The 12,571-nt window shown below is 45.3% G+C and overlaps 4 protein-coding genes across 4 annotated transcripts; 3 read left to right on the top strand and 1 right to left on the bottom strand.

The window, feature by feature from the left end:
* The first annotated feature begins 61 nt into the window (after nt 1-61).
* On the top strand, nt 62-4,148 carry BDV27DRAFT_123525 (ubiquitin-conjugating enzyme E2). The gene is made up of 6 exons (XM_032065892.1): nt 62-437; nt 506-565; nt 622-636; nt 718-816; nt 874-3,523; nt 3,575-4,148. Exons 1-6 carry the CDS (start codon nt 384-386, stop codon nt 3,976-3,978), a joined length of 3,282 nt encoding a protein of 1,093 aa, XP_031930788.1. The 5' UTR covers nt 62-383; the 3' UTR covers nt 3,979-4,148.
* Nucleotides 4,149-4,542: 394 nt separating this feature from the next.
* BDV27DRAFT_123523 (uncharacterized protein) lies at nt 4,543-6,388 on the top strand. The gene is made up of 5 exons (XM_032065891.1): nt 4,543-4,733; nt 5,110-5,245; nt 5,305-5,473; nt 5,564-5,638; nt 5,699-6,388. Exons 1-5 carry the CDS (start codon nt 4,715-4,717, stop codon nt 6,095-6,097), a joined length of 798 nt encoding a protein of 265 aa, XP_031930787.1. The 5' UTR covers nt 4,543-4,714; the 3' UTR covers nt 6,098-6,388.
* On the bottom strand, nt 6,389-8,200 carry BDV27DRAFT_123515 (uncharacterized protein). The gene is made up of 4 exons (XM_032065890.1): nt 7,739-8,200; nt 7,471-7,629; nt 6,909-7,406; nt 6,389-6,846 (listed from the first exon to the last, which is right to left on the bottom strand). Exons 1-4 carry the CDS (start codon nt 7,918-7,920, stop codon nt 6,816-6,818), a joined length of 870 nt encoding a protein of 289 aa, XP_031930786.1. The 5' UTR covers nt 7,921-8,200; the 3' UTR covers nt 6,389-6,815.
* Nucleotides 8,201-10,293: 2,093 nt separating this feature from the next.
* On the top strand, nt 10,294-11,061 carry BDV27DRAFT_154724 (uncharacterized protein; the record flags this gene model as incomplete). Its single annotated transcript, XM_032072002.1, has 1 exon — nt 10,294-11,061. The coding sequence occupies one exon, from the start codon at nt 10,294-10,296 to the stop codon at nt 11,059-11,061; it is 768 nt and encodes a 255-aa protein (XP_031930785.1).
* Between the last annotated feature and the right edge of the window lie 1,510 nt (nt 11,062-12,571).

The raw sequence follows: 12,571 nt of genomic DNA, 5'->3' as shown, positions 1-12,571 counted from the left end.
GTTCATGGCATTTAGCTTCTTGGTGGTTCCATGTATGACAATGGGATCTTTTCGGGTTAGCCTGGCTTACTGTTGTCACTCCGATTATAGCCTTAGAATAAAGACAAATAAGTGAAGGAATTGAAATGGGGTAGTAAGACGGTTCTGTTACAGCCTCAGTATCGCATGTGACCCACTGCCTTAGGCGACTTGTCTAGAATCTATACCCATACACCCATCACTCTTCTTCTACAATTCGTTACTTTTCCTAGTTCTTTTCATACTCAAGCGTCTCTTGCTTCCTAGTATCAGGGATGTTTCACCCTCTTTCGGGTACTATTAGTACGACTATACTCATCTAACGGCGTCACCATCTCCGCACACACCCCGCGTCTTGTCGCGCGATGAACGGACTTACTAACGAACCAACTAGGATAGGGGGTAAGAAGGATACGAAGGTTGTTAGCATCAGACTTATGATTACACTGCACGATTCTTCGGCAAGTAACTGATATATTATCTACAGTTTGACGTCGACGATGCATGCTGTTTAAAGTCCAATCCTACTTTGGTGGGACATGTCTGCGTAAGTAACGCCGCTTAATATATATCGGTCTATTTTGGCTAAATGCTCATCCACAGAGAACTGACCATGATGTATGTTATGTTCTCTCTCTCTCTCTCTCCTTTCTCTGGTGGCTGAGACGATCGGAGCAGTTGCTGAACTGACTGTCCAAGGCTGATGACGATGAACCCCTGAGCCTGAATGAATGCTTAATCCTGTCTTATACTACCGTTCCACAGAAGGACTTGGAGCAATTCCTGGAAACTGGAGTAGTATGTAACCACAACCAGACAGTCGACTCTCTCACTGAAAATTAATTCTCGCGTTAGCCTCCAAAGGGGTATGCTTTTGTTAGCTTCACAGAGCCCTCACAGGGAAACTCGCTCATACATGAGAACGACCTTGAACTACTCGACCGCACTTTCGATCTTGGCGACACTGTCAAGCGGCACCCAGATGATACGATCAGTGGTACGGTTATCAGTACTTCTGCAACATGTAGCCTTGAACCTATCGCTTATCGAGCATTCGACCCCGAGACTGGAGAGTATGGCTCTCTGAACTTCACCGAAAAGGTCATCAAGCGTGAAGGCAGCCTAGCAACTGAGAACGATGCCACAGAACCTCCGCTTCTGCACGGCATCCCAGTAGTAGAACTAAAGAAATACGAAGAATTTTCCGAAGGCGATTATATCGTCTACCGGCAGAAGCTCGGAATAATCCATGGCATTGATCGTGATGCCATACTGCTCCTCCCAAATCAAAGTGTTATATCTCCCCTCGATCCGAGTGCCCTGGAGATTCCATTTTCATTCGGAGCCGAAAGTCTCGTCACATTACCCAGCAACATGAGTGCTACGCGATATTACCCCTCGGCCAGTGGTGGCACGATTTGGTCCACGGAATCAAGTTTCTTGTTCCCTGGCCAATTTTCTTTTACGTCCAGGAACAATCTGAGCAGAGGCGACTTGTCCTCTAGTGCAGCCTCGATGTCACAACCAGAGGGCTATGTCCTAGCCACTCCAGCCATGGATATTCAAGTCGACTGGCTCTGTCCAAATGTTTTTGCCCCAGGCACATCCCATAGTGGTGGTGCAAACATCGAGGTACTAAGAGCATCTACTCTCCGCGGAAACGCAATGGTATGCGATTTTGGGCAGGTTTCCCGGGGAAACCCCGATAAAAAGCCCGTTCATTCAGATTCCTGGCTTAACATTGGGGACAGGGTGCGTTTCCGGGATTCAATATCTGCAGCTGTAAAGTATCCTGCATATCAGCATCTGCCCACTGACCAAACTTTTGGCCAAGATATAAACATCCTCCGCGTTACTTCCATGAAAACAGAGATCACTATTCAGTGGCAAGATGGGACTATCACCACCGAAGCAGCCACTTCTCTGCTCAAATTCCTTGGCGTTGAGGATGAAGTCTGGCCTGGAAATTTAGTTGTCTTGAAAGATGGTATTGAGATAATCCGGGAACCCTGCAAGAACAATACGGGGCCCCTCGGGCGCCATATGAGGGAAACATTGCATGTTAGGAGAGTCGGGGTGATTCAAAATGTAGATAGCCGGGAAAGGATAGCATCGGTCCGCTGGTATAAGGATCCCGATGTCAAAGTGACGCATCAGGGAAACATGTTAGTGCCTGGATCCTTCCTAGGTGAACTTAGTGACGCCGTTACAGAAGTCTCCATCTATGAGCTTTACTCATACCCTAGCATGCAAAGGACACTAAATGACCTAGTGCTTCTGGCACCCGGGATAATTCACCGGTCATCAATACCGGCAATTGACAATGAGCCGACTAGAGCCGCTGGCCCTTGTCGGCTGAGCTCTCTGTCTCCTGTCTCCTTCTCTCAAACACTTTCATACCTTGAGTCCATGAAGTTATCCATGGTGAACTTTGAATGGTTCAAAAGGACTACTGAGATTGATACGTCACCTGTACCTTCCAAATACAGCGTACATCACGAAGAATTCAGCATCAAATCACCAACAAACTTCATTGGCAAGATCATTTCAATAGATACTGAGGGCACCATCACCATTCGTACTGTAGGCGCCGACAATGTTCGTGATATTCGCGTGCCATGGGAGAGAATTATGATGATAATTGATGAGGATAATATAATTCCGCCTGTGCCACTCCCGCCACTCGAACTACTTAGCCTCGCGGCTATCGATCGTTTTGAACAATCAGACGACTTCCCATTCACTGAGACAATTGAATATGAGGGCGGCGCGCGTCTTGATAATGATAGTGGGGATGATGACTGGGCAACTGAAGGCGAATCCGAGCTTGACTATGAGGAATTTGAGGAGGTGGAAAACGATAGCGATGATAACGATGGGCTCATGGCTCCCGCCTTGTCAATTATCAATCCTCCTGAGAGGCTTGACCACGATGAGCGGGAACAACCTGGTACTGATGAGACCGGGGCTGAAGTCTCTCGAGTGGAAAATAGATCACCTATGCTCTCATTAGCCCTGCCATCGTCATGTCCTCCAGGTTTCTCTATGTTAGAAAGCTCGCCCCCTTCTGACCACCATTTCTTTTCTACGGTTCCGAGTGAAGCTCCTGGATTGCGTATCAAGCGCATACAAAAAGAATTTGAAATCCTTCAGTCATCCTTACCAACTGGAATTTTTGTGCGGACATGGGAGTCTAGGATGGACCTATTACGGGTTCTGATAATCGGGCCTCAAGGAACACCATATGAGCATGCGCCGTTCGTGATTGACTTTCATTTCCCTGATGATTTTCCTACTCGTCCTCCAGCAGCCTATTTCCACTCGTGGACGGACAGAACTGGGATGATCAATCCGAACTTGGGAGAAAATGGCAATATCTGCTTAAGTCTCCTAGGAACTTGGCCTGGGAAGAACCCCACAGAAAGTTGGTCTCCCACCAACTCGACGGTCTTGCAGATATTGGTTTCAATCATGGGTCTCGTGTTGGTAAAAATGCCATTCTACAGTACGTATCAACATTCGCCGGAGGGCTAGCACGAGTACTAACCTGACCAAGATGAGGCTGGCTACGAAACACTTGCTGCGGAAGAAGACAGGCGCGTCGAGTCGACCCAATACACGGAGAAAGCCTTCTTGATAACTCGAACCTTCATCCAACATGCCCTTGCAAACCCTATCGCTGGCTTAGAAGATGTTCTAGCTTGGCATTATTTCGCAGACCCCCAGCAGAAGCACAACGATACTTGCATCCGCCCACAACTACTACGCCGGGCTATTGACGAAGCTCTTAATATGATTGAGCATCACAACCGCACACCGGCAGGTGCAAAGTTGAGTGAGGAGCACGCGGCATCGGCTTTCGTGTCTCGTCTCAGCCTGGGGGCAGTTGTGATGTTACGAAAGCATGTTACTACACTGGAGAATATTGAATTAGTCGCGAATTCTCTTGAGAGAGTCTAAGCTTCTTTGGTGCTGCACTCTGCTCAGTTCTTAGTCTATCTGATCTGTGCTTATCTAAGGTCGTAAGTATCAGTATTAGCTGCTCTCTCGCATTCTTATCAGCACCGTAGCTCTCGCTTGGACTTTGGGTAGGAGATAGGAACCAAAATGAACAGTTACTAGGATATGACTGGTAATTTAATTCCATATGCCGTTAACAATAATTTTCATGAGTATTGCTGGGCAATTCGTGCGATTTTCAAAGCATGTATGTTTTATTCGAGGGCAGAGGAACGAGCAGCCTACTGTATAGGTACTACTTGTAGCCATAAACCGAATTAGCAGGCGGAAAACCCCCCAAACCAGAAAATAAAAGTAAGCACGCTGTGATTAATTGATCACAAAGACGTTAAGCCTGACAAAGGTAAACTGAGAAGAATTAAATAATGAAAAACAGGGCAAGAAAGAGGAATTTGCTTAAGACAAATGTAGAGAGAGCTGCGGGTTTGGTCGGTGGCGTGTTCCGTTGCTCTCTCTTTTGTCGGTTTCTTCTCTCCTCCCTTCATCCTCCATCTCTTTCCCTCTAACGAATCTTCTTCCCCCTGCTTCTCTTCTGCTTCCTATGATACACTAATAGGTCTAATATCACTATTAGTTTTCTATCTAAATCTGGCATTCTTGAATAATATTGCGACTTTTTAGCGCTTCTTTCGCACTGCAGATCAAAGAAAAAACAGCCGCGTCGCTAGTTTTTAACATGCCATCTTATCGCTTGGGTGAGTGACTTTTTAAATTTTCTGTCTTGTATTTGGGCAAATAGTTTGGTGGTCTATCACTATCACTACTGCGAAGATGCGATAGAGACTATTCAGTGTGATCTTGGACCTGTTTGCTGTCGTCCCTGGGTCGCGGTTGTGTTCCCAGCCATGTCAATCAGCCGCTGGGTGCCTACTTGCAATAAGGCAGATGTCACACAGTTCCTTCGTTTTATCTTTTTCTTTTTTTTTTTTTTTCCTATCCGTATCCCTCTCTATCATTCTCTCGTTCTTCGTTCCTCGACCTTTACTGCTACATCTGTACATTTATTATATATAGACGCTGCCTTGCTCTGTTCATTTCCATACATAGAGCATTATCCTAACCTTGAAATAGAGCAAGCCTCCACCGGCAGAGCCGGCTGTCAAAACAAAGAATGCAAAGACGAGAAGGTCAAGATCGCCAAAGGCGAGCTCCGTCTCGGCACCTGGGTTGACACCGAGCGCATCCAGGCATTTTTCTGGAGACATTGGTGAGCTCCTACTAACCTGAATAGACCTATCAGAATTGCCAGACTGACGCTTGTAAAAGGGGCTGTGTAACGCCCAGAATCATTGCTAGTCTCAATGAGAATCTTGGGGATGATGACGAGAAGGATTACGAACAGCTAGATGGCTTCGAAGATCTTACTCCCGAAAATCAGGAGAAGGTCAAGAAGGCGCTGGAACAGGGCCATGTTGATGACGAGGAATGGAAGGGGGTATGCAAATCCTTTTTCTTATGTCCCCTTCCGATTGTTATTTTCTAGACTCAGTGCTGTGTTCTCAATTCCAAGTACTGACGGATATAGGATGTTGAAATGAACCGTCCTGGTAAGAATGGCTTCCGCAAGCGTGGATCAAAGAAGAAAACGGCTGCCGCTGAGGTTTGTCTCACCATCATTACCATGTAACCCATATACAAGCTTTCTAAACCATGTATACAGGAGAGCGAAGCTGAAGAAAAGTCTCCTGAGCCAAAGACCAAGAAGCGTGGCCGTCAGTCAATCAAAGAGGAGGCTGAGGACCAGGCTGAAGAGGCACCGGAAACCAAGAAGCCCAAGAAAGGAGCACGTGGAAAGCGAGCCTCCGAAGCTGATAAGGCGACAAAGGAAGAAGCAGACGACAATGCGGCAACTCCTGTAAAACCTAGGGCAACTAGGAAGGGCCGTGCCTCGAAGAATGACACCGAGGATAAGGAGTCCCCGGAAGCTCCTGCCAAAGCTGCGAAGCCCGCTGCGAAGCGCCAGCGAAAGTCTGCTGCGAAAGACGATGAAGCGGAGACTGTTGAAGAAGAGCCTGCTGAAGAAAAGCCGAAGCGAGGCCGGAGGAAGAAGACTGCCTAATAGCGCCCTATTGCAAACGGAAGCTCTCCGTCTTACTTAATTATATGCGTGGCGTCTTGATGGTCTGTGAGACATTTCGTTTCGTTTCTTTTTGTTGGTTTCTGGTGTCGCTCCGTGTTGTTGTTATGCGAGTATGTTGAAGGTTTGTGTGGGCAAGCGAGCAAGCGTCTCCGTTGTATGTCAACTTTTACCTGTCCGAGGCGAAAGAATTATGCCGATAACTATATGGTGTATTAATAGGAAATCTTAATAGGTGCTTTAATGATACAACCACCTAAGTCTGTATAACAAAGTCCAGAATCTTGTAAGATGAGGCGGCCTAATATCTCAATTCCTAACGTAGATCATTCTACTTTCCGACATCAACCATGCATCCTAGATACTAAACAAACTAGGACAGACAAAGTCGCGTAATTTCAAGAGAGCGATGATTAAAATCTAAGACTTGCAAAAGCACTATAAAGACTCAGCTCAAGGAGTGGCGCCGAAACGAACAAGTCATGCCTCAAAAGTTCATTAAAACGAGATATTGATATGGTCCCTAAAACCATATCGAATGATACGGTAGGCCAACCTCGGAGAAGTGAAGAAACCAGCATGAGTCAAGGAAAGGAACTGATTGATCTGAGCTCAAGCAGTCTCGTTCGGCTCTTTAACAAGAAGATCGGATTTTTTTTTTAAATGATTTTCTGTACATATTGTCGTGCTTGCTGTGCAATCATTGGGTCATCTTAGGTGATTCATCGTTACTGTGAGATAGTGTAAGCACATACTTATGTTCAAAATAAGCAGGAAATTGAAGAAGACCAACCTAATCTCCTCAAGATCATCCATGTGGTTACACATAGCAACGAACAGATCAAAAAAGAACTTATGACCCATCTCCATCTCATACTGCATGGTCCCACTGGTCTTGAAAATCTGTCGGGTCCGAATGATCATAGCCAAGTAATGTGAGCGCAGTCGACACTCGGAGTCCGGCGTGTTGTCGTAGGCATACCGAGCGGATCTTAAAATCACATCGATGGGGATTCCGCTCTGAAGACCCTGCTTGCGGATAGCAAGGCTTTTGAGCCCCTCCAGTCCATACTTCTCGGCTGCACAGTACACGACCGTGTCCCTGAGGACGATGTCGCCTACAGCGGAGTGAAACATAGTCGCTTCGCTCGACCCGCGGCCACCGGGGTGGGTGGTGACATTCTGGCTATTCTCGAGTTCCCATGAATTGGTGTCCTTGTTACGGAGCAGGCGCGGGAAATAATCTCCCTTGTACAAGAATTCGAGAACGCAAGATAAAACTTCTGGCTCTCTGATATATGTTAGAAACATTTCCTTGTATTGGTATTGTTGCTGTTCTTGATTTGAGGACATACTCATCTGGCAGAGCCACTGCCTTATTCGTGCTGTCCCCGACGAACCCGTCTTGGAGTAGAGATCGGAATAAAGGCGAGCGGCATAGTATTTCCTCATGAGCTACGAAGACACGTTGTTCATGACTCACGATCATGGTGACTATAGGGCTCGTGAGGGGACTATAGAAACCATCTACGATTAGCTTAAAGTCTTGTGCTAGAGCTCAAGTAGGCACTCTACAACAGAGAACAGGGTTTTTGAAAACAAGAAATTACATTAGTTACTCACGTAGCCGGTGACTGACTTTCCACCTTCTCTTGCATTTTCCTCGCCTTCACATGCCTACCGTGTGTCTTCCTTGGTGACCTTCTAGACTTGCCGATTCGATCGCTTCGGGTGAACGAGCGATTAGCGGTTTTCAGCCTATCGTCCATACCCATGAACTTGGCCAGAAATGACACTAGAGACATCCAGACGTAGAGATAAAAGATTGACAGAAGAAGCCAAATGAAAGGAATCGAATGAGCTGGTTGATATAAACGAATGACGCTACCGACTCACGCACTTTGCATGAAACAGAGAGTCCTGGAAGCCTTCCCAAGACAAGATCCTCCTCGTAATCGCAAGCCTTCATTAATGAAAATGAAAGCTTACAGACTGTTGAGAAGGTGTAGGATTCCTGGGAGCTGGCTTTCGCCTACATAAATCCACCTACGCGGAGTAGATTCACGTAGCGAGCCTTGGTCGACCCTGGGGAGCGCGAGAGAGGAAAGAAGAGAGGTGGGATGGAGCTGGCAGGGAGTGTCTTATATAGATGCGGGGAATGAATCATGTGATGGTGAGATCGATGATCGGCCACATGACGGCGTAGATCATGGTTTCTTGTAGATGACTCAGTTCCTACATAATTTATTCCAGATTGTATGAAATAATGTGTGGATAAGTTTTACTTCAGCATACTCTAATCACAGATTAGCTCTCTATGTGCAAGCGTAATTATCTTCATGGATCATAATCACCGATTCACCATGAATATTCACTCTCTATTCCCTGCATCATTAATAGGATCATCTCAACCACAGGTGATCAATATCTATATCCAAATTATTAGGATATAGTAGAGCTGCATAGGTTTCAGGGTTACTTATATTTTGATTTGTGTCAACCTGGAAAGCTCTACTCATTGTACTAGCAATCAATATTTTGAGGTCCACACAACACCAAAGAATGACATATACCAACTTCTTCTTAGGCGGTGACAACCAGCACTTTTAGATGTCTATACTCATAGGCAGAATGCTTTTACTATAGCAACGAACACAATATTCACCAAAGCACTGATCATCATAACCAGAACGTTGAGGTCTTGCCGCGGCCAGAGTCACCAGAGCATAAGCGTTCACTTACTTTTTCTTATCGAAGCCTTGCCCTTTCATACAATCAAGGTGAGTAAGAAGTAAATGCTCTCATTTTATTACTCATATTGAGTCTGTTCTTTTCCGAACCCCTGTCTTTTTCGTTGCTAAGTATCAATGTTTATATCATCCGCTGATCCTAGGTAAAAACTGACATAGGGTACTATGGTGAACTGGACATTAGCAGGGATTACTATCCAGGGAGATGTACTCATTACATCCGTCATAATACATACACTTCTCACGCTGCTTAAATTGTATGGATTATATGTGCTGGGTGTGCTGGCTGATTTTGCTGCAAATTTCCAAGCAGACGAACTGGAGGAGTGGTTGGAAAATGCTAGGGCTCGAAGGGACAATGCCTACACACACAGCAGTCTCACAGACATTGATTTGGCAGACACTGATATCACAGATAGTGATTACACTGACAGTGACTGAGAAGTTGGCTTGATCCACGGGTAAATGTTTCACAGAGGTGGTTTTACGGACCGTGATTGAGATATTGGATTGATTCATCCAATGTACCTGATGGCCAGACTGCCTTGCTTCATCTCTGCTTTTCAGCATCTGCGAAAAGTGTCATCCCTGGTAAGAATCAAGCAAGCCACAAAGTGAAAGCTCTCGTGATTCCAAATCTTGGTATCATTTCCAAGCTCAGCGGGTAAATGCTGACATTCTCTGCATAACCCGCTTCTCTTTCCTTCATTGGCTTCATACTTTTCCAACAATGACTATGACTTTCAATATCGCGCAATATTGCGAAAGCAATTTGAACATCTTTCTAGCCACTTACTATCCGTCTCTAACAGCCCGATATGCATACACTAAGTAAGGAGCATCGGCTGATAAGCCATCACTCTCCTTGCGCAAGGACACGAGCAAAATCGGACTATCGGTAAGGTATCCTACTAGAAGTCCTTAAGATGGGCGCCAAGGATGTCTACTTAGTTCTCTAAGCAGTGGAATGTATATTGCAAGTGTTGCCAGGATAAAATTGTATAGCTTTAATAATAGCTAAAGCCATTATTGATGAACACTCCATTTCTTCCCATTCTTTTATTATGGAAACAAAAGCTATGAGTTACAGTTGAGGCTAGAAGAAACATAATAGATGACTGAACAAGGGTTATTTTGCGAGGCTGACTTCTTGCAGCCTCAATCAGCCATGAGTTTCATCCCAAATTGCAGATGATCTTCGCAGCTATTTTCACGATTGGGTTAACGTACAGACTCGATAAGTGCACATCTTGCGGTCGATGGAGCTACTACAGCCATAATTAGTGTCGCCCTCCCCCTGCATTATATTATATTACCTTTCACTCTGGAATCTAGTTAATGGTTCAGGAAAACTTCCCGACACAAAAAGTAAACATACCCGATAGCAATACTACTCTGTTTTTGCTCCAGCGTACGCTTTTGCATATTATGAAAAATAAACTGACAACTTACGATAAAAGATTCCGCAGGAAGGCACTTCCAAAGATCCTCAAGCTATTTCGCCAAACGCCCAAACCTGAGCGGACTGTATTCCCGGGCTTCTTGGATCTTCCAAGCGAGATTCGTCTGCTTATCTACCAATTTGTCTTCGCTACTACTTGCGACCATATCCTCGTCACTGTCAGTCGTGACAGGCATGTGAGTCGTCCGATAATAAACACAGATGACCCAAACGGACGGCCTACTCGAGAGCTCAGATACACTCGCACGCCTTCCATACATCTGCCGGTAGCCTTACTTCAGACAAATCAACAAATATACTGTGAAGCCCTTCCGGTTCTATACGCGAACACCATATTCTCCGCTTCCTCGAATCCCACCTCATTAATGTACTTGAAAGATCGCCTGTCGGAATTCGCAAGAAACAATATTCGACAAGTTCAGCTTTGCCCTACCTCCCTCCTCTCGGAGTCCTTCATCCGAGAGCGAGAGTTGCTCTCTTGGACCGTTCTCTGCGCTGAAGTTGCTGATCTTCCTGGCCTCCGTCAAGTTCGGATATCATACCCCAGCCCAGAGATGCTGAAAGGTGGTACTGTAGAATTCCATCGAAGGCGTTATGCAAAATGGTTGGATCTAGTTCGAGCTGAAAAGTCTCTTGTTTTCGACGTATTTGATGGTAGTGCAGAAGATAGGGAAAGATGTCGAAGTCGGTTCAGAGAGATCATACAAGACACCGGTGACACCTTAGGGGGTTGATAATACATGGTATACTTTATACTACCATCCTATGTTTTAACTACCTCATCATACTCTACAATTTATAGAAATGAATAGTTCTAGTCTATGTTATTAAATTGCCCCTCAAAAGTATCCGCTCAGTTAGTTATAACCACAGCCAATGTTGCGATCATTGATATTGCAGCCAGACTCCAGAGGTCATTTGTGTATGTCTGGACCTGCATGAAGCGAATTTATGGTGATATATTCATACCGAGGTAATTTTTATTGGGCTTTCCATACCATTTATCGATTAACCCGTGGCTATATCCTCTGTTAATATACTCCTTATCCTGGATGCTTCCAGTCAGTATAAATCTACAATAAATCAAGCGAAGTATATCGCCCAATGCCAAGAAAGCAGCAACTCATCTGACCGTACTAGTAGTCACGGGAGTCGAGGCTCATATAAAGAGTCCGCCTCAGTCTGTACCTCGTTTGAAACCGCATTGAATCCCGTATACTTCACCACCTAGAAAATGGTGACTTTGTCCCCCACTCCCTAAGATAGGGCAATCAGTTAACGGAGTTAGGACGCACAGGAATATGGACAAGAATAACAACGCTAAACCCACCTTTCCCCAGAAGGCTAGCAAATCTCACGAGGTTGATGCTTTAACGCTTAATGGGGTGGATTACGATATCAAAGGGCTACCTCTTGAGGATATTGTTCAAGACATAGCGAAAGATGTACCGGCTGATGTGATGAGGAAGAGGTGGGGATTGGATGAACGCAAGATAAAGTAAGTCGCTGTAGAAACAGCAATGCCGAGTCTTTCTATTCGGTCTTCGGTTTTCGCAGTAAGGTTTGTGCGAGAGTTTTAGGAATCAAATGGTTCACCTCGAGAAAGTAGATGACCTTTGCTTTTGATACCGACGAGCGAGACTTATGGGTGTGTAAAGCTACTAGTATTATCATCAACTGTGTAATTAGGGTGGGGGAAGAGGAGTGGTTGGGTTGTAGATATATTTGACTGTCATTTTTATATCACAGTGATGCAGCCCTTTGTACTAAGATGATAGTGTTTCCCGAACACGCGACATATCCACGTGAGGATTTCATGGGGCCTACTGGAATATAATATCTCTATCTGACTTACGTAGCGGTGGTTAGCTTCTACCCAATATATTTAGGGAGTAACAGCAACATAAACACATCGAGTTGCCAAGAAAAAATGTTCAATTCAGGTCAGAGGTAACTGACAACGGTAAACAAGTATTTTACTGAAATACGATTCAACGTCGTCAGAAGCGAGGGCAGACGTACTGCTTACATGCTGAGAACAGGCAGATGATAGATCATAACTCATATCAATGCTCATACATTAGTGAAAAGCGTAACATGCATATAAGTTGCTGGTTGGCAACCCGCCAATCATAGTTCGGCAGGGTAGATCTTTGACAGAAGGAGTAACTGTGGCTGTGCGACTCAATTTGTGGCGCATGAAGTCAGTCGCACAGGTCAGGCAGTGATATCATCGCCCCAGAA

Source organism: Aspergillus caelatus (assembly GCF_009193585.1).
Source record: "Aspergillus caelatus strain CBS 763.97 unplaced genomic scaffold BDV27scaffold_32, whole genome shotgun sequence".
Lineage (NCBI taxonomy): Eukaryota > Fungi > Ascomycota > Eurotiomycetes > Eurotiales > Aspergillaceae > Aspergillus > Aspergillus caelatus.
This window is presented reverse-complemented; position numbering and strand designations above follow the sequence as displayed.

Coding starts and splice junctions, on each gene's coding strand:
- BDV27DRAFT_123525 (XM_032065892.1), top strand. CDS start 384: ATGAACGGACTTACTAACGAACCAACTAGGATAGGGGGTAAGAAGGAT. Junction 438..505: donor GGGGTAAGAAGGATACGAAG/GTTGTTAGCATC, acceptor TATTATCTACAG/TTTGACGTCGACGATGCATG. Junction 817..873: donor AATTCCTGGAAACTGGAGTA/GTATGTAACCAC, acceptor TTCTCGCGTTAG/CCTCCAAAGGGGTATGCTTT.
- BDV27DRAFT_123523 (XM_032065891.1), top strand. Junction 5,246..5,304: donor GCATTTTTCTGGAGACATTG/GTGAGCTCCTAC, acceptor CGCTTGTAAAAG/GGGCTGTGTAACGCCCAGAA. Junction 5,639..5,698: donor AGAAAACGGCTGCCGCTGAG/GTTTGTCTCACC, acceptor CCATGTATACAG/GAGAGCGAAGCTGAAGAAAA.
- BDV27DRAFT_123515 (XM_032065890.1), bottom strand. CDS start 7,920: ATGTCTCTAGTGTCATTTCTGGCCAAGTTCATGGGTATGGACGATAGG. Junction 7,630..7,738: donor GAAAGTCAGTCACCGGCTAC/GTGAGTAACTAA, acceptor TGGTTTCTATAG/TCCCCTCACGAGCCCTATAG. Junction 7,407..7,470: donor GCAGTGGCTCTGCCAGATGA/GTATGTCCTCAA, acceptor AACATATATCAG/AGAGCCAGAAGTTTTATCTT.